General features: G+C 58.2%; 1 protein-coding gene across 15 annotated transcripts in view; it reads right to left on the minus strand.

Annotated features, from left to right (window-relative positions):
* The window catches only part of DNM1 (dynamin 1), a 45,835-nt gene extending 26,823 nt beyond the window's left edge, over positions 1-19,012 (minus strand). For 10 of the 15 annotated variants that reach the window (XR_006820768.1, XR_006820771.1, XR_006820770.1 and 7 more), the window contains exons 1-9: positions 18,757-19,011; positions 4,567-4,640; positions 4,125-4,274; positions 3,641-3,844; positions 3,334-3,432; positions 3,077-3,237; positions 2,014-2,156; positions 1,753-1,888; positions 1,501-1,568 (exon numbers count right to left, since the gene is read on the minus strand). Coding sequence is in view for 10 of the 15 variants with exons in the window: in XM_046022577.1 (XP_045878533.1) it covers positions 1,501-1,568; positions 1,753-1,888; positions 2,014-2,156; positions 3,077-3,237; positions 3,334-3,432; positions 3,641-3,844; positions 4,125-4,274; positions 4,567-4,640; positions 18,757-18,917 (1,196 nt within the window). In the remaining 5 variants the exon portion in view is untranslated. Of the gene's footprint in view, positions 1-244; positions 384-1,500; positions 1,569-1,752; positions 1,889-2,013; positions 2,157-3,076; positions 3,238-3,333; positions 3,433-3,640; positions 3,845-4,124; positions 4,275-4,566; positions 4,641-18,756 lie in introns of all 15 variants that reach the window. The other 5 variants (XM_046022578.1, XM_046022576.1, XM_046022575.1 and 2 more) reach the window with 2 other exon arrangements.
* Between the last annotated feature and the right edge of the window lie 1,106 nt (positions 19,013-20,118).

Raw genomic sequence — 20,118 nt, forward strand, 5'->3', positions numbered from 1 at the left:
ATGAACAGTCGCCATCACACCTGTCTTATCAATGTCTAATCCCTGCGTCTGGGGACCAGGGGGTGGTTAAGGCCCCCTCAGAGAGGCCCCCTATCTTGGTCCATGGTGACCTGCCTCCCCCACCCCGTCGAGGTCTGTACATGCTACCGAGGAGGTGGTGGGGGATGTGGGGGAAGGAGCGCCTGGCAGCGGTGCAGGAGGGGGGCAGAGGTGGGGGGGGGGCTGGCCCGGGCCACCGGGTTACCTTCTTGGTGCACTGTCTAACCGTGCTGATTAGCTCCGAGATAACCATGTCCACACACTTGAGACACGGTTCTCGGATCTTCTTCACCTGCTTTTTCACAATGGTCTCAAAGGCCATGTCTGGGGTAAAGAGCCCCGTTCTGAACGCCCGGAGCGGGAGAAGGGCACAGTGTCACAGGCCAGCTCCTGCGAGGAGTGCCAGGCCAGGGCCCCGCCCGACCCCCTGAACTCTGCCCTTGGGGTCCTCCCACTTCCCCTCTCTGGGCGTCAGTGTTCTCATCTGTAAAACGGGCGGGAGGGATTCTGATGAGGGACTTTCCACTGATGCTCTTTGGGGGCAAGACAAGGTCTGCTTATAATTGTCATGAATGTCCTGCTTCCTCTGAAAATTCTGTTCGTACAAAAGGTGCTATGGCCAGAAATGGTATGAAAACTGCCAAACTGGGTTCTCTTTAAGAGCCTTTCTGGGGATAAAACATTTTATTTTAAGATCAGGAGAGAGATTTTTTTTTTCCCCCTGTGTCATGGCCAATGCAGTTATCAGTCTGTAATTTCCATGCCAAACCTTGGAATTGAACCTGCTTAAATGCAGGGATATTTTGGTCTCGCTCACTGCCTCTCACATAGCAGGTGCTTTACATTTTCTTGTTGAATGAACAGTGTGGGTCTGGGTCCTTGAAGGGGGGCTAAGCTTTTAAGGAACAGTCCTTTGTACAGTCCCCTTTCCTGTTCCAAAGGCCATGGGGCTGGCTAGAAGGAGGGAAGTGAGGTGGACTGGGGCCCACTTGGGGCTAATGACTCTACGGGAGGGTCTGGAGGGTCGAGAGCCCCTGTCCCATCCTAAAAGGACACAGACCTTTACTAGCGGCTCCATCCCAGGCCCTCCCCAGTGGTTTGGCACCTCCTGGAGAGGACTGGGGGAGGCTGTCTCATCCTGAGGATGGGCAGGGGGTCCAAGCCTGGAGGATGCTTCCCCAACCACCTATGTCCTGGGCTCTGCCCAGCTGGTGCAGCCTGCAGGCCCTGGTTCCAGGGACAGCAAAGGAGGACAGCAAGTTGCAGGGAGGGGGTGGCCCATGCCTCCAGTCCACCTCCCCCAGCTCGAGCCTACTTGAGCTGGGAGCCAGAAAGGGTGGAGGGGACCGGGGACTAGGGCTTTTGGTCCTTCCTGAGGGCGGCTCACTTCTCTCCCTGTGCCTTGGCACCAGACACCCTGCCTTCCAGGGCTCAGCCCCCTTCCCCGGTCCCAATACGTGCCTAATGCCATGGATATTCTTGATGGCGTAGCTGATCTCCCTTCGGAGTTCCTTCTCATCAAATTCCATCTGTGTAGGAGAGCAGGCGATTGCTGGTCAGGGCCTTCCTGCTTCCCGGAAGGCCAAGACCCATGCCCTCCTCCCAGGGCTGTCGCCAGGTCAGCAAACGTATTCGTGAAAGTCCTGGGCAGGGGTAGGGTGAGTAGTCCTAAGCAAACGCGCCCCACCCCCGAGCCCGGGGAGACTGTCCTACCTTGACTAGCTCAAAGGGGAAGCGTTCATGGAAGATCCGGTTGATGCGGGCTCCTCCTGACAATTCATAGGTGTCGATCTGGTCCCCTGAGCCCTCAATGCGCTTCTCAAAGTCCACGGCAAACTGCTGGACCATCCTGGGGGGTGGAGAGAGTGGGATGGCGTGAGGGGGCTGCAGCCGCCTTGTGGAGGGAGCCCTGGGGGAGCCCTGTGCTGAGGGGCGGCTCCGTGCTGGGGAGTCAGAAGTCGGGGCGGGCCTCACTGCAGCAGGGCCTTGGTCTTGCGCGCTGGGTCATCAGGTCGGAAGTTCTTGTACTCCTCCACCTCCTTCTCTATGGACAGGAGCTGGCTCTGCAGCTTGTTCCGAAGCCCCGGCAGTGTGTCCCGGATGTGGTTGGTCAGTTGCTGGGGGCGGGCGGGGGGCGGGGGGGGGGAGCAGAATGAGGCAGGGGTTAAGGCCATGGTCACAAATGCAGATACCCGGAGGGTCAAGCAGGGGCCAGGATGCCAGGGCACCTGTGGATGTGGTGAGGTTGGAAGCGGCAGAAGGCAGCCATGACCCTGCCCACCACTGCCCTGCCCACCAGAAGCAAAGCCTCTGGGGCCGGGGCCTGGCATACAGTGGATATAAGAACTGAATTCATGAGTGAACAACGCAATTTTCTTTCCTTCTTTCCTTCCTCCCTCTTTCTCTTAAAGATTTTATTTTATTTTTAACATTTTATTTATTTGAAAGAGAGAATGAGGGGGGAGGGTCAGAGGGAGAAGCAGACTCCCCACAGAGCAGGGAGCCGGACACACGGGACTCGATCCTGGGGCTCCAGGATCATGACCTGAGCTGAGGGCAGCCGCCTAAGCAACTGAGCCACCCAGGTGCCCCTAAAGATCTTATTTTTACATAATCTCTACGCCCACTGTGGGGCTCCAACTTACAACCCTGAGATGGAGAGTACAGGCTCTACCAACTGAGCCAGCCAGGCGCCCCATGCAAATTTCAATAGAAGCGGGAGTCTAGATTTTTATTTGAAATTACCTGATTTCTAGACACCATGAGGGCCAAATAAAATGTTTCTGGGCAGGGATGGCTGGAGGGCTAACCCCTCTTCCCCTCTGAGTTTCGGCCTCCCGCAGGATAATTCTCAAGTTCAGAGAGCCGGAGTGTCAGGTCTGTGGGGCTCCAAGTCCCCAGGGCCGCCGCTATGCCACATGCCCTTCCCCGCTCCCTCCCATCCTCATCACACCCACGAGGAGGACTCCTCTGTGGGTCACCCTCACATTTGACTGGTTCTGCCCCCGTGCTGCTTTCCCCAGGCCTGAGCTCTCACCTGGTTGAGGACCTTCTGCAGGTAGGGTGTCCCCATGCGGTCCGCCAAGTGGCGGTAGGATGGGTGCGAGAGGAAGAACTTGCGCTCAGCGGCCAAAGCGGCCGTGATGTCCTTCTTGCCATCAATGTCCTTCTGGCTCCGGTTCACCACCCCTATGTAGCCTGTGGAAGGCGGTAGAGGTCAGGGGCGAGCAGCCTTGCGCAGGGTCGGGTGAAGGAGAGGGGCAGAGCAGCAGGTTAGGGGAGGGGCCTGCCTACCTCTGCGCAGGGGGAGAAGCTTGTTCTCCAGCACATCACGGGCGTCTGTGCCCTCGTCCATCAGATCCAGCTTGGTGATGACCCCGATGGTGCGCTGGCCTGGGGGGCCGCAGGAGAGGCTCATCTGCACCTGCACTCGCCCTCCCACCTGAGACCCCGTGCACTGCGCGACCACCCCCTCCGCCCATCTCCCTACCCATACCCTCCCTCACCCGCCGCCTCCCTCCTTTACTCTTCAGAGTGGCTCCTCCTGGCCCTGAACGTAGAGCGCCAGGGCCTTGCCCTTCTGCTGCCCTCAGGAACCTACCCTGGGGGTCCACCTCCTTGGCAACCTTGAGAGCATCAGAGTTGGCCAGGTCGGAGTTGGCCGGGGACACAGCCAGGATGAGGCAGTTCTCCTTGGTGACAAACTGCATGAGCATGTCCCGGATCTGGAACTCGATGTCAGGAGGTTGGTCCCCCACCGGGACCTTGGTCATTCCGGGCAGGTCCACCAGTGTCAGGTTCAGCACTGGACAAGGTGGCGAGAGGGCGGGCTCAAGGCGAGGGGCGTGGCGGTGGGCGGGCGGATTAAGGAACGGGGCCGGCTAGAGAGGATCCGCTCGGGAGCCGGCGGCAGGTGGACGGGATTAGGGAAACACGGGGCTGAAGCCAGGGGAGAGGGGCCGTGCAAGGCGTGGCCAGCGGTGGGCGGAGCCATGGCGGGGTGGAGTTTGGGGTAGGATGGGCAGAGGAGTGGGGTCCTGTGGGGGCGGAGCCAGGAGGCCCGGGGCGGGGCCACGTCTCCTCACCGTGCGGCGAGTAGACGCGGAGGTTGATGGGCACCGGGGAGATGCCCTTGTTAGTGCCAGTGACCCGGTCGGTCTCAGCCTCGATCTCCAGGCGCACCTCCTCGAAGTCGGTGAATTTCTTCCCCTTGCAGTGCAGGAATTCAGCATATTCTGCCCCAGAACGGGGAGTTGGGGAAGAACGGTGGAGGGGTAAGCATCTTAATCTGGAACCCACCCGGGTCCCATCTTCCACTGCACAACCCCCCAAACACTGCCTTCTCTCCCCTCCCTCCCCACAACACCACCACAGTCTCCGTTATGCATTTTTATCCCCACTTCCAGACGGGGAATCCAGAGCCAAAGGCACATAGCAAGCAAGTTCGGGGGCTAGGCGGGACCGCTCTTTGGGGATAGAGTGGGGAGGCCGGAGAGGCCGGGTCGGGGCTGCTGGCGGAGCGCGTACCTGTGGTGGCATTGACCAGCTGCAGGACCAGGGGGCGTCGGGTGACGATGCCTGACCCTCGGGGCAGGAAGTCCCTGCAATGAGGTGGGAGCGAGAGGAGGGTCAGGGCCTGAATAGGTTCCCTCTGTCCTGGGGGCATCTGTCCTGCCACTGGGGAGTCCCAGTGCTTTTCCAAAGTGCCCACCACACCTTAGTCCAAGGGGTTTCAGGGGAGAAGGCATCCAAGAAAGGTAGAAAGGACCCCCCACCAGTACCCTGGGTCACAGATTCATGCATATCAACTGCCAGGAGACCAATAACCCCCAGATCTCTCTCGGCTATGCTCTGTGTTGGTTCTGGGCCAACAAGAAGTCCCTCTGCCGACCCAGTCACCGCCATTCGACTGTGGCGTGGGGTGCCCTGCATGCCCAAGCGCCCAGTGGTCACAGAGTGGGTCTCAAGGAAATGGAGCTGCACCTTCTCCTCTCCCTTCCGCTGTGGGGGAAGGGCAGCATCTCACTTCCCCTTCCCTGGGGGCCCCATCCGGCTGAGGCTGAGGCTGAGGGGGGATGGGGGGAAGGAGGCAAGGGAATTCAGGCTTCTTCAAGTGCCTGCTGCACACCAGGCTCCTTGTGGGCAGTATCTCATGCACTCCACCCAACAGCCTTGTGAGACAGGTGCTGTTATTATCCCCATTTTCCAGATGAGGAGACTGAGGCTCAGAGGTGTTCAGGCTGCGCGGTTGGTATCCAGCAGAGCCGGCTCCCGACGCAGATCTGTTTGACTGCTGGGAGAGCTCCCTGTGCTTCAGTCCCGTGCAGACCCAGTCTCTGAAAGACGGGACCTGAGGGGGTCCCCGAGTCACTGGCCCAGACCTGATGTCTATACCCCAACTATCTGCTTGTGCCAATGTCAACCTCAGCCCTCCTTCTGGCTAGCCCTTGTGGGTGCTGATTCTCTGTCCTGTCAGCGCTTCTCATAGCCACCCCCACCCATGGCCCCACCCAGGCCGGCGCAAGCCTGAGGGCGGAGGTCCCTTCAGCGCCCAGGCGGTCAGAACTGCAGTCATGGGATCCCCAGGACATAGGAAAGCGGGGAGCGGGCTACAGCCTAGGGACCAGAGGGATCCAGCTGGCCATCTCATTCACGGAGAGGCACATGGAGGCCCAAGAAGGGGAAGAGACATTCAAGCTCCTACAGGACTTGGACGGAGCCTGAGAAGAACCCAGGTCTCCCACCCCCAGCCCAGAGCCTGACCTGAACCACACAACTTCCTGTGCCGCCCTGACCCCCGCACTCCCCGGCCAGGGGGTCCCAGGCACAACAGAGTAGGCCCAAGCTCCTGGGTTCAAGGCCTTCTCTTGGGTCCTGGGGAGACTTCTTCCTGCCCCGCCCCTCCTCTGGGGAGATGAGAGGCCAACAGGGAGGAGTCAGCTACTTCTATGGAGAAGGAGAAGGATGACAAATCCTGCCTTTATTCATCATTTCCAGGTGCTAGGCAAGCACTTTTCATTTCTGCAAGACGGAGCTTCAGAAGGGCAGGCCCAGCATCTTTCTGCCCACCGCTGGATCCCACTGTCTAGCCCAAGGCTTAGCATGTAAGAGGTACAGGATAAATGCTGACTGAATCCCCTGGCCCTCAAAACAGGGCCCTGACATGGGAACGGTCATTTTACAGATGAAGCCACCGAGGCTCAGAGGTGAAGTGACTTGTCCAAGGTCACCCAGATGGGCACGGCCGAGCTCGGATTCAAAGCCAAGGGCCTGTGGGGCCCCAGAGACTGGGAAGTTTCCTGTCGAAATCTGCTCCTCTTTCAACCCAAAAAGCCAGAATTGGCTTTTTATGTAATTCAATTACATTCCGTCTCGGACGGATTTGGAAGCAGCTGCTCTGTGCCAGGCCCTGTGCTGGGCCCGGGGGATGCGATGTGATGAGTCAGACAGCTCCCTACCCGGAGGAGGAGCTCACAGTGCAGAGGGAGAGACAGACAAGTAAACAGATAATGCAATGCCGTGTGACACGTGCTCCAAGGGAGATAAGGAGGGGATTAACCGGAGGGTGGGTTGGGGGGGCGGGGGATGGTGGTGAGGCAGTTCCTGTCTCTAACCCTCCCATCCTTTACTCACTCCTCTGGGGGTGACTGTCTAGTATTTGGGAACCCCCAGAGCTGTGTTGATAGGACATCTGTTCTCACAGAGGCTCGGGTGGGCATGGGGGCCTGGGGTCCACCCTTTTCCCCAACCAGCTCCTCACCCAGCAATACCATGGCAACAGCAGTTGCCATGGAAACTATAGGAGGGGCTGGGAAGGATGGGACTCCCCACAGAAAGCCCCCCACGCAGAGACATGGACCTTCCCTGAGAGCCCCCCTCCCTGCACAGACAGGCCGGCTCAGCCCCAGCAGACCTGCAGGTTGAAGGCCAATGAGATGCTGCAGAGAGGGTATGGGGAGCCCAGGGCCCAGCTGAAGGGGTGGCTAGGGGCCTGGGCCAGGCTGGACAGGCCCAAGTCACTGGTTCCCCAGGGCTACTTAAAGGACAAGCAGCTTATGGGAAGCAGAGATTAGAGGAGCAGGGCTATGTGTGGGAGTAGACCCCTTCCTCAGACCAGGGCCAGGGCCATCTCCAGGGCCAGGGTGGTGATGGGGGCGCCTGAGTGGGGAAAGGTCCCTTCCTCAGACCAGGATCTTCAGGACCAGGGCGGTGATGGGGGCGCCTGGGTGGGGAAAGGTCCCATCTCTGTCACGGCACAGGTTCTCAGAGCAAGGCCCTCATGAGGCCCGCAGGGGAGTTTATTAAAATGCATGTTTCTTGGGGCGCCTGGGTGGCTCAGTGGGTTAAGCTTCTGCCTTCAGCTCAGGTCCTGATCTTAGGGTCCTGGGATCGAGCCCCGCATCGGGCTCTCTGCTCAGTGGGGAGCCTGCTTCCCCCTCCCTCTCTGCCTACTTGTGATCTCTGTCAAATAAATAAATAAAATCTTTTAAAAAAATGCATGTTGCGGGGCGCCTGGGTGGCTCAGTGGATTAAGCTGCTGCCTTCGGCTCAGGTCATGATCTCAGGGTCCTGGGATCGAGCCCCGCATCGGGCTCTCTGCTCAGCAGGGAGCCTGCTTCTCTCTCTGCCTGCCTCTCTGCCTACTTGTGATCTCTCTGTCAAATAAATAAATAAAATCTTAAAAAAAAAAATGCATGTTGCTCGGATATGCTGGGTTAGGATTTAGTGGGACAGGGGTAGGGGAGAGGGAACCTGATTTTTAAACATGACCCCCCCCCCCATGTCACTTTCACATTCCCTTGGTTAGGAGCCAAGGCCAGGCACAGGCCCTGGGTTCAAATCCCACCTTAAAGCCATTCTGCAGTCTGGCCAAGGCGCTTCACTCTCTTGGCCTCAAAACCTTCAGCGGCGAACCAGCATCATAGAAACCGGGCATCAGCCACGACCACATGTGGGCTGCAAGAAGGCGGGCGGAAGCTTTTCATGCAAAGAGCTTAGCCTGGGCCTGGTACCTAGTAGGCGCTCAGCACCTCCAGGGGGCTGCCCAGGGTGCTCAGCCCCCTCTCTAGGAGAGTACCCAAATTTCAGCAGGGAATGCGAGATCCCACAGAACGCTCTGCCTGCCTCCTCCGGGCACTGACCCGGACCTCGAGATTCTGACCATGAAAGGTTAGATGCAAATGAGGCACACGAGGAGGAGAAGCTTTCAGAGGCCATGTCATTCTTCCATCGCTGTCTAGAGGAGGGGACAGACGCCCAGAGAGGCACAGGGAGCTGTGATGGGAGAGGTGGCTGAGAGGGGCCCAGCCCCACGCCTGGGTAGGCAGCAAAGAACACTGGCTGGTTCACACGTCCAGACTGAATCCTGGCTCCCTCCTGGATTCCCAGGCTCACCCCAGGCCTGGCCCTTGGTAGGTCCTCAGGCAACACTCAAGGGACAGAGCATGGCTGGACCCCTCCACGGCTCCTGCCTTCCACCTGGACACACGGCGCTCTGTTAAAGTGGGGGTTCAGCCCAGCCTGGCCCCCAGCCAGTGCCCCCCCCACACCTCCCACCCAGCTCCTGCTTAGGCTGAGGGAGGACGGAGAAGAGTGTGCTGGGCCCACCAGCCCCAGGAGCCATGTGGGAGGGGTGCATGGTGGCCTGCCAGCTCTCCCTACTCCTTCTGGACAGATGGTGGTTTCCCGAGGAGGCCTTGCCTTGCCATCTGCAGAGGCGCTTTCAAACCTGAGGCAGAGGGAGGATGAAGTAAACATCTCTCCAGGCCTCCAAGGGCCACATGCTCTCTGTCTGAATTGACACCATCCTACCCAGAGGGGTCTGGAGAGAGTGCACCGAAGGCCCAGAGTGACCCTCCCCTACTCTACTCTAGGACCTGAGATCTGGAGCCAGAGCTCAGGGACCCTGCCTCCCAGGTCCTGTTGAACACAAGTAACATCAGTGAGCAGCCGGCTTGGTCTGGCTCGCACCCAGCAGCCACCTTCCTTCTAAGTCTCCTGTTTCCTGGGCTCTGAGGTCAGACAGGCCTGGTGTTGAATGTCAGAGCTGCCACTCAGGAGCTGTGTGGCTGTGGACAGGTGGCCATACCTCTCTGAGCCTCAGTTTCCACATCAGTAAAATGGGTTACCATGAGGCTCGCATATCTCAATGCCTGAAGAAGGGGTAGCTGTTACAATTATAAAGAACATAACTTGCTGAGCAAAGCTGAGAACACAGGCTGGGCTCCCACCAGACGATGCAGCAGGGAGGGAGTTGGAAGGAGGGGGGTCCCCTGGGAGCCAGCCGGAAGAGCAGGCGGGTGCGCCAGGATAATTCCAGCCAAATCTTGCCCCTGAAAGCGGAAGGCAAGGGAGGCAGGCAGGCCCTGAGGTGCCCTCTGAAGCACAGGGCTGGGGTGGAGGCAAGGGAGGGGGTAGGCCAAGAAATACAGTGGGGAGGAGGTGAGGTGGCCTCCAGGCAACAAGTCCCTCTCTGTTCCCGCTGCCCCAGGAGGCCCCAGGCATGCCCACACCACACAAGCCCATGCATTTCCAGCTGAGGTTGGAATATTTCAAGGCAGTCCTGGCCTGGCTTCCCCGGATGCTCTGATGTCCTGAGAGCAGGGACTGGGCTGGTTCTCTTGACCACAGTGGCCCCAGTACCCAGCATGGAGCAGGGCATGTAGCTGGCCCTTAGGGCAGCCCTGCTGGCCAAGAGAATGATTTGAAGGTGAGCTCCTTGGGGTGCCTGGGTGGCTCAGTCAGTTAATCGTCTGTCTTTGGCTTGGGTCATGATCCCAGGGTTCTGGGATCGAGTCCAGCATCGGGCTCCCCTCTCAGCGGGGAGTCTGCTTTTCCCTCTCCCTCTGTGCTCGCACAGTCTCTCTATCTCAAATAAATAAAATCTTTAAAAAAAATTGAAGGAAAGCTCCTCTAGTTTTTCCACCATCACCCTCATTGTACTGGTGTGGAAATGAGGCACAAGGCAGAGAAGTGTTGCCCAAGGTCATAGCGCAAGTTGGTGAGTGCGTAGGAGAGCACCCAGGGCTCTGGACTCCGAGTGCACACTTTCTCCTCAGCAAACCATTTTCCCGACTAAAGAAAAGCGATGATCTTTCCTTCCTCCTTATCCTTCCCTCCTTCCTTCCTTCCTTCTTTCCCCCCTCCCTTGCAAGTGTTGATGACTTTCTATTTTCAAGATGGAAATAGATTTCTCTTTTGCCTCCTGCTTGTAAAAATCATATGTTCTCCCTTTGAAAACATACTCGGAAAATACACAAAACATTTAAAAATTTAAAAAAAACCATGATCATCCCAAAACCTGGGACCACCATTGTAAACATTTTATCATTTTCAATAATAATCACGGCGAACACTGAGGGCTCACTGACTGCTGGTCAGAGGCTCTGCTTGAAAATCCGCATCATCACGAGGCTTCTTTTTGGGGTGCTGGAAGGGTTTTAAAATTAGACTGTGATGATGGTTGCACAACTCTGTAAATGCACTAAAAATCATTGAGCTGTGCACCGAAAACAGGTGAATTTTATGGCATGTAAATAAAGCTGCTTAAGAAATCTGCATCCTGGGCGCCTGGGTGGCTCAGTGGGTTAAGGTCTCTGCCTTCGGCTCAGGTCATGATCCCAGGGTCCTGGGATCAAGTCCCACTCTGCTCAGCAGGGAGCCTGCTTCCTCCTCTCTCTCTGCCTGCCTCTCTGCCTACTTGTGATCTCTGTCAAATAAATAAAATCTTAAAAAAAAAAAAAAGAAAAAGAAATCTGCATCCTTTTTTTTAAGATTTTATTTTTTTAATAATTCTTTTTTTTAGGGGAGCCTGGGTGGCTCAGTGGGTTAAAGCCTCTGCCTTCGGCTCAGGTCATGATCTCAGGGTCCTGGGATCGAGCCCCACATCGGGCTCTCCGCTCAGTGGGGAGCCTGCTTCCTCCTCTCTCTCTGCCTGCCTCTCTGCCTACTTGTGATCTCTGTCAAATTAAAAAAAAAAAAAAACCTTTAAAAAAATTTAAAAAAATAATTCTTTTTTAAAAGATTTTTAAAAATTTATTTATTTGTCAGAGAGAGAGAGAGAGAGCACAAGCAGGCAGAGTGGCAGGCAGAGGCAAAGAGAAAAGCAGTCTCCCTGCTGAGCAGGAAGCCCCACGCGAGGCTCGATCCCAGGACTCTGGCATCATCATCATGACCTGAGCCTCCCAGGTGCAACCACCCCCAACTTAATCCTCTTGATTGATCCTTGTGGGGCTGTGTGAGGCTGGTGTGACGAGAGACGAGGTCAGGGATCCCTCACGTGCCCACACACTCACTGGGCTCCAGTCCACACTCCTGCAGCGGCTCTGTTTGCCTAACAGCTCATCAGGGGCGTCTCCCAAGTCAATGAACACCGAGCTATACCCGGATGTTCAGTTCTTACCACCAGTAGCTCGAGGCAAAAGAATCTCAGCTCCACCACTGAATGATTTCCCTGCTCCCAACCTCAGTTTCCCCGCTAGGGAAAGAGGACACAAGCCAGCAGCTCCCTCCTAGGGCTGCTGAGGGGATGCCCTGAGATCCTGGCTGTGGGAGGCTCCAACGGAGGGTGCCCGCCTGTGGCGAGGTGCCCTGTGTGTGCTACTGAGCATCGCGTTCCTCCAGATTTGGGACTCGGTCAGAGGGGAATGTGCATTCTCCCGCTGAGATTTTTCTCCGCATCCTGCCTGGTGGCCTCATTTCCCTGGGCTCCACCAGATGCCTCTGAGCTGGAGTGATGCAAGGGAAGCACTAATAAACAGGTGAAATGCTAAAAGTAACTGTGGTTTAAAATTAAAAAAAAAAAAAAAAAAGGAACTGTAATTGGAGCTGCTGTCTGCGGGGACCCCTCCGCCCAAGGCTTTGGCCTCTCTCTTCCTCTGCAGCCCCTTGTCCTGGGAGAAAACTGAGCCCTACTCCACATGCTGAGGGTTAGGTCATAGGGGGAGAGGGTGATCAGGGAAGGCATCCTGGAGGAGGTGTCGGCTGACATGAGACTTGGAGGATGAGCCAGAGAAGGAGGGAGAGGAGGGCATGGTGAAGATGAGGACAGCATATACCAGGAGGGTGGGGGAGGGGGGCATTTTTTCCTTGAACTGCAAGACACTTGGGCAGACCCGCGGGGGAGGTCAGACTGGGAGGCCACAGACAGACTCCGATCTGTCAGGTGGAGAACGGGTTGTGGGCATGAGAGAAGGCTGCCCCAGGAGCTAAGACAGAGGTGGGGCAGCTGGGGAACAGAGAGGAGGGCGGATGGAGGGCAGGATCCACAGGGCCGGGCCTGACTCGCATGGAGAGGATAACCTAGGAGGGGAGGTTGGTGCCAGAGCCTTCGGCCAGGGCAGTGGGCAGATGCCATTTAGGAAGCTGCCTTGAACACCTTCCAAGACCAGGAGTCATTTTTCCTGGTGCCTGCAACGGTTTTGGCCATCCCCGCACTGCTCTTGGTCCTTAGCTAGATTTCACGCCGGGAAGGGGTCAGAGTCCAGAGAGACAACCGGGGAGAGTGGAGGAGAAGCTGAGGGGTGTCATACATGTACACGTGGGTGGGGGTGAAGAGGAATTGACACAGAGGCGGGGGGCCGGTACCCAGTCCGTTGCTGTGGGACTTCGGACAGGTGCCTACCCTCTCTGAGCCATCTCACCACCTGAAAGCGGGGGATGAGAGTCTGTTCCTCCAACCAACAGTTTGTTGGTTCCAAGAAAATAATAATCAGCACTGCCCTTGGACATGGGGAATCAGAACCCCTGCCCCACACTTTAGGGGTCCCTCTTTGGATCTCTAGAGCAAGGGGTCCCCAGGGGCCAAGGGTCAGTGCCCAGCTGGAGCTTATGCACCCTTCCTAGGCCACACTTGAGTGTTCTGGAATTCCCTCTCGGTCTCGAGCCCTCCTCCAGGCTTCTGCCCTGCCAAGTGGGGGATGGGGGTGGGGGTCCTTTCTGGCACCAGGCTGGAGCTCAGATGTGAGGGCGGGTTGTCTGCATGTGAGGCCAGGATCCCCCTTCTGGTGCAGGCTGGAGTAAGAAGAGACAGGGGCAGCCTGGGGAGAGGGGCCACCTGTCCCCGCAACGCCACACCCCGGCACGGAACTCTGAGTTTGAAATTCTAAATTCAAACCCAGTCTGCCAGGTTGTTATGAAAGTGAGTTTGCCAAGGCGGGAGAGCAGAATGCATTGTGTTCAGCGATCCCTTAGCTTGATTTATAACTAGAATATTTAGACATCAGGCACGTGGGCCTCCATTTCTGCCCATGCACCCCCTCCTCCCCCCTCCCTGACCTTCCTGGAGTTTCTGACCCTGTAACCCCAGCCAAGGTCAGGGAAACTCGATTCTATTGGAGCTTGGATCAGATGCTGTCTGCCAGAGTCACCTTTCATTCCCGACTCCTTGGGGCCCCTGGATGGGGCGGGGGTTTGGAAAAGATGTTCTCTGGCCTGGGTTGAGCACGTGAGTCTGGGTGTGGACGTGTGTTCGGCACGCGGCAGGTGCTGGCTCTGAGCGCTCAGAAACTGGAGCAGGGTGGCTGCCTGGCGGGGAGTCGGCTCTCTGGGTGCGGGTGGCCGCTGAGGGGCTGCTGGGGTGCCTCGTCACCTTCCTGGTCTCCCTGGGGCCTCCACTCGTCGCTCGGTTACACTGTCTTTTGTCTGGGTTCTCTAACCCACTGGGCTCCTTCCCTCCTTGGGCCTTGGCTCAGATGGGACCCTGTACCTGGGGTGTGTTCACTCCTTTGCCTGACTGGGTCCCTTTCTTGCTAAGGTCCAGCCTCAAATGCCACCTCCTCAGGGGGGGGCCTTCTCTGGCCCCCCCTGATGACACCCCTCTTTTCAAAAGAAGGCTCCCTATACCCTGCTTCAAATACACAACAAAAGGGCTCTTGGTGTGATTTAGTGTCTGTCTGTCCTGCTCAGCTGTGAGCCCCCTGAGAGTGGGAATGTGTCCTACTGGCTCATGGCTGCATCCTCAGGGGCTGGTACGCTGCAAGTGCGAAGCTAATGTCAGTCCCTTCTGCCCCCTCCACAGTCAGTGATTTTCCACCTAGGATGTCTCAGGCTACCGCCTAATCCCCTTTGGCCTCAGTCTCCAAATCTGGGAATTGGAACCACTCAGATGTATCCCAAAGCATTCAGAGGATGAGAGCTTAGTAACGGTGGGCTGTCCCCCACTGGAGGGCCTGGGGATGACCAAGAGAGGGGCTCTCAGAGGCCATAGACTGGTACCAAGACCATGCTGGGATGAGAACATGGAGGAAGGGACAAGGAAATTGATAGGAGGCAAGGAGGCAGGGAGCCTGAGCGGGGGTAGGCAGAGTCGCTAGGGAAACCCAAAACCTTGCCTCTCAAGATCCCCCGCCCTGGGCTTTGGGCAGAGGCACGCTCAGCAGGCCCCCTGCCACCACTCGCGCCCCAGCTGCCTCCCAGCCTGCCCTCTGTCCAGGCGGAACAGACCCGGCACATCACCTCTGCAAGGCCTCCCCCCAGTGTTTCGTGGGCATTATCTCGACACCCAGCACCATCCCACGAGGGAGGTTCTATTATTATCCCCATTTTACAGATGAGGAAATAGGAGCTGAGCAGGGTTTCAGAAACATGCCCAAGGTCACTCAGCCTGGAAGTGGCAGGGCTGAGCTAAGAACCCAGGTCGGATTCCGGAGCCCAAGCTCTCAGCCCCTCTGCCACATTCTCACTGGCCTTCGCCTCCCCAGGGCCCAGGAGGGCAGGGAGGGTGGGCACTACCCATTTATCAGCCTACTGGGCACCAGAGTGGGCGGAGGGAGGGCAAAGCCTGAGAGCTTGTCCCTGGACACCCCACTCTTGGTCCCGGACAGGTGTCGAGGGGAGTGGGCAGAGCCCGGGGCAGACAAAGGAGGGTGGCCTAGGGTAGCAGGCATCTACTCACAAAATGCTGGGGTATCCTGGGGCCCTGCCCACACTCCTCTGTCTACACTCACCCCGAGATGATCTCATCTACTCCCATGGGTTTAAATCCCACCCCTTGGGCGATGGGTGAGTTCCAAATTGACTTCCAGCCCGCCTTCCCCTGAGCTTCCGGCTGGCATTGCCACACTGCCCACCTTACACTTCAGGCTCAACATGCTCAAAATCGAGCTCCTGGTCCTGCCCCCGCCCCCCAAACCTGCTCCTGCTGTCCTCTGGTAACGGCACCAACACCCACCCAGAATCGAAGACACTGACGTCATCCTCGAGTCCCTTTCCTCTCACCCGGCACATACCATCCACCACACGTCATGTGGGACTTTCCTCCAAAATGTACCCTGAACCCCACCGTTCTCCTCCTCCTGCTGTGAAAGCCCTGGCCCGTCCCCCCTCGGCGCCTGCGCACTGGAGCAGCCTCCTCACCTGCCCCCCCCCCCCCCGCCCCCTCCCCAACTCAACTTGCTGGAATCCGCTCAAGGAGCTCCACTCCTGAAAAGCTTCTGGCAGAAATGAAAATCAACACAACTACTCATCAGAGCCTCAGGGGCTTGTAGATCCAACCCCTGGCTGCCTCTCTGATGTCATGTCGCCCTTGCCCACCAAACACCAGCCACAGGGTCTCCTTTCTGTTCTTTGAACAAGCCAAATTTGTTACTGCCCCAGGGCCTTTGCACAAACAGTTCCCTCCACCTAGAATGCATCTCAGTCCCATGGCTTCTCCTCTCAGACGCTACTCCTTCCTAGAAACAATTGCTGACCTTCCTTTTCCCCTTCCACAGGACTGACCCCCATTCTCTCATTGTCTTCTTCATACACAGGCTCCTGGGTTTACCATTTCAGAGTTTCCCCCCGGTGGAATGCAAAGGTTTTGTCTTTTCTAACCTAGACTCTCCAGCGCTGTGACACTGTGGACACTCCACGAATGTCCGAATAATTAAATGAATTAGCCTCAGTTTTCCCTTCTGTAAAAGGGGGATGAAGAGGGAACATCGATCCAGACAAGTCCTAGCAGGGTCCCGGACAGCTGCTGTACCACTTCCGCCGCAGAGCCGACCACAGGGCCGTCCGGGGGTGCCCAGGAGCCCAGGCTGGCCCGGGGCAGCCTCTGCTCCCTATGGTGTATTTTTCCACTTCCTCTCCCTGGGGGGTTGGCTCCTGGGAAGCCCCAGGAGATGGAGACGGAACGGCTGTTTCCATGCTCACGGGTCTAGGGACCCAGGCCTAGGCGGAGAGGTCAGGATCCCATGAGGGAACAGGTAGGGCTGGCTAGGGCCCCGACTGAACTCCCTCCAGGTGCCCCAGCCCTGGCCTCCTCACTAGCTTTTATGGGGATCAAATAACACTTTCCTACCATGCCCCCACCTCAGGCCAAGCCCCCCTCATCTGCCCTGGGCTCGCACCTGGACACCCCGCACATCCTCCCACAGGGCCACTGTTAGAGGCCCCTGTACCCGGGCCTCAGGGGGTACGGTCCACATCTTGCTCCACTCAACAAGCTAACAGGAGGCCAGTTCAGCAGTGGCCGCGCTGGCCTGCTGTATTGCCTACTTGCTGGCACCTGCCATAGCTGGACATGATCTCCAGGAAGACGGGGGCTGGGTTGGCCCTGGCACACATGGGTCCCCAAGCCTAACTGATCACCAACAGCTGCCTCTCGTGTGTTTACAAAAGGGTGTTTACACCCATAAACTCCCTGGAGCCCAGCACTGCCTGGTCAGGCAGGTAGGGCAGCAATGGTCTATGGTCCCATTCTACAGATGGGGAAGATGGAGGCCCATGCACCTGCATGTCCCTGTTCAGGGCCTGGCTCTCAGAGGCTCTCAAGACTGAGATTAGGAAACTGAGCTTTGGACTCTAATAGATGCTGTCCTTCCTGGCTGGGGGACTTTGGGCAAGGGGTCTAACCTTGGGGTCTCTTCTCTTAGCTCCAGGATGGACATCATGGTACCTGCCTCATGAAGCTGCTGTGGGCCCTCCTGGAGAGAATGGTATGGGGCACCTGAGAAGGGCTCAGCAGGGGTGGGGTGGGGGGATATGGTCACCTTCCCACCCCTCCGCCTACTCCATGCTTCCTGCCCAGAGCACACAGCCCGGAATAAGCAGGCTTTCAGCGAATGTTCTACAGACGAAAGGTAGGAATGTGGTTTGTACACTGTAAAGTGCCACATTTCTGTGGGTGTTTCTTAAAGCACTAAGGCCTCTGGGCTTTGCTGTGTCCAAAGTCCCCACCACCCCCTCACCCTGACTGCTGGGCCACGGGGAAGGGGCCCATCTGTGTATCTCTTGCCTGTTTGTCTCTGCAGCTCTGAAGGTCACGTGAGCAGGAGGGGGGCTCTATGGGAGCCCATCCCCAAGAGACAGACGGCCTCCCCCGCTGCTGACCAGATGGGCCCAGCCGCCCCCACGGTGGCTTTCCAACATCTCCCAGATACACTGCTCCAGTCCCAGGGTTGGCACTGGGTTTCCCAGGTCATCTGAGGGGTAGGAACAACCATCCAGTGAAACTGTCCTTAATAGAGGTGGGGAAACAGGCTCAGAGAGGGCAAGTGACTCTCCTGAGTCTTCACAGCAGAACCTGGCTTGGACCCAGGTTGTCCCCTCAGAACTGCGGTCTCTCTGAGGGAGGAGGGGCCTCGCTTCCCTCTCTCACATGCCAGGACTTCCTTAGCAGCAAAGGTCCCTGGGAGAAAGCTAGGGTTTTTGAAGAAGGTGAGGGAGGGCGTGGGGAGGCCCCCATCCCGCTCCCAGGAGGGTGCCATCCTCTACTCAGAACCAAAAAGCCACCCCTGCCTCCATTTTCCCTGGGGATCCTGGGGGGGGGTCACGACCCCACCTGCCCCCCTAAACCGGGGACCTTTTGTCTTTGCGGTTGTCCCCCACTCCCTGCCACCTGGCCCTCCCAGCGCCCTGGGGGATCAGAGACAGGAGGGGGATTAGGTTGTGCAAATGGCTCCCCCCTCCTCGCCATCCTGCTTCACTGTCTTAGTCATCTCTGCCCTCCGCCGCCTTCTCCCTCCATTACGATCCCTCTGCCAGGCCCGGGGGGAGAGCGACGGTGGCAGGCGCCCCCCCCGCCCCACCCAGGGGCGGCAGCGGAGCCAGGGGCCGGCGGCTCGCAAGAGGATCAGAAGCGGTCTCGCCGCCAACCCCCTCCTGGTCCTGCAGCACCCCCCCAACCTCCCCCCTCCGCCGCCGCGCTGCGCACGGATGGCGGCGGGAGCTGCAGAGGTGTGTGTGTGTGAGGGGGGAGGCTGTGCCTGGTTCTCGAAGTCCGGGGGCTGTGTCCTCTCTCAGGGACACAGCTTGGGGGGGGGGGGTCCCTAGCCACGGCCCAGGGATCCTCATGGGGGAGGGCGCTGTCCTCCGTGGAGCCTAGGGCTGGGTAGCACTGCCCTTGGGGTGCTGCCGGCTCCGAGGGACGCGGGAGCCGAAGGGAGGCGCTGAGTAATGCAGGCCCCCCTGGTGCCTATACTGGGGGAGGGGGGGACCCCTCGCCAGGGTCTCTTAGCAGAGCGCGGTCTTCCCTAAGGGATGTGGCGGAGGAGGAGGGGGGCGTGATACCGTAGCCGGTGGTTTGACGACGTTTGAGGACGAGCGGGGGGCGCTGCCTTCCCTGAGGGGGTCTCGGGGTTGGGGGGGCACCCTCCGTCTGGCTGCAGGCGGGGGGCGCGCCGCCCGCGGGGGCAGCGCCAAGGGCTTCGAGGTCGCGGCGCCGTCCGGGCCGGGGGCGGAGGCCCGGGCACCCGGGCTGGGGGCAGTCCGCGCTCCGGGGCGCGCCGCTCCTACCTGCCTACGAAATTCTCGAGCACCGAGCTCTTGCCGGCGCTCTGGCCGCCCACCACGGCAATCTGCGGCAGGTCGAGGTCCGCGTTCTGGCCGATAGCGGAGAAGGCGTCCTGCAGCCGGTTAACCAGCGGGATGAGATCCTCCATGCCGCGGTTGCCCATGGCTGCGGCGGGCCCCGCGGGCTGCGATCCGGCCGCCGCTCCGGCTCCCGGCTTCGGCTCCGCCGCTGCAGCGGGGCGCTCCGACTGTCTGCGCCGCGGACCCCCCGCCCCTCCGTGAGCCGAGCGGAGCTCTGCGCCAGGATGCCGCCAGAGGGCGCCCCCGGCTCTGCGGGCGGGCCGTCGTGCGCAGGTGCTCCCTACGGCACTATGGGGATTGTAGTTTTCTCCATCTGCGGCTTTCGGGGCGCTTGAGCCGCGTTTGGGGGGCTCAGATGCTGCACTGCAGCTATCGTTCCTGGAAATGGGCAAGGTTTCACCCCTAGTACTGGACCTCTCGGCTAGTGGTCATGGCTGTCTCCATCTTACAGATGAGGAAACTGAGGCTTGGAGAGAGATGGGTCTCCTTCAAGGTCACGTCTCCTGTCCTGGAGTTCTGCCCGGCCTCGGCCTCGCTGCCTTCTGCTCTAGGTTCTGACGCTTACTCATGGTGGCATGTCCTTCCCGCCTTTGGGCCTCAGTTTCCCTGTTTCTAGAAGGAGACAGAACAGAACATTAATTCAAGAAATATTTATTGAGCAGCTACTATAAGCCAGCCCCTGTTGTAAGCAGTGGAGATACAGCAGTGAACATGACCCTCAGCTCTTGCACTGGGGTGGTGGAGACAGACAGTAAATGAAGAAACAGGTACATGAAATCATAAAAGTGAAAACAGTTTACACTAACGGTGATGGAAGAGGTAAACAGGTGTGAAGAGAGGTACCTGTGTGCGTGCAAACGGTCCATTTAGCCCGGGAGGAGGTGGGTGGTTCTCTGAGGAGGTGACATTTGAGAAGAGACCTAGATGATGAGAAGGAGCCAGTCACAGGCAGATCACAGCCAAGGCTGAATGAACAGGAAGGGCCAGGGCCGTGACTGTGGAAGGCCTTCTTGGGAGAGTTGGGACTTTTGTCCTAGAGAGTGTCAGTCTTTGCCTCAACCCATTAAGGTGGTGGTAAAACTGGAATTCGAATCCAGGACTCCTATAGCCCTACCCTATGTATCCCGTTCACATGGAGAGACCGTGGGCCCCAGGCCTAGCCACCCACCTCTGATTCTGAGGAACCTAATTTGGACTCCCCACAAGGAGGCTAGAAAAGAGAGGCCAGCTTACCCTGTGCTGCTGGGCATCGGGGGGGTCACTCTATATGTGAATGTGGGGGTG

Source organism: Meles meles, chromosome 11 (assembly GCF_922984935.1).
Source record: "Meles meles chromosome 11, mMelMel3.1 paternal haplotype, whole genome shotgun sequence".
NCBI classification, from domain to species: Eukaryota; Metazoa; Chordata; class Mammalia; order Carnivora; family Mustelidae; genus Meles; species Meles meles.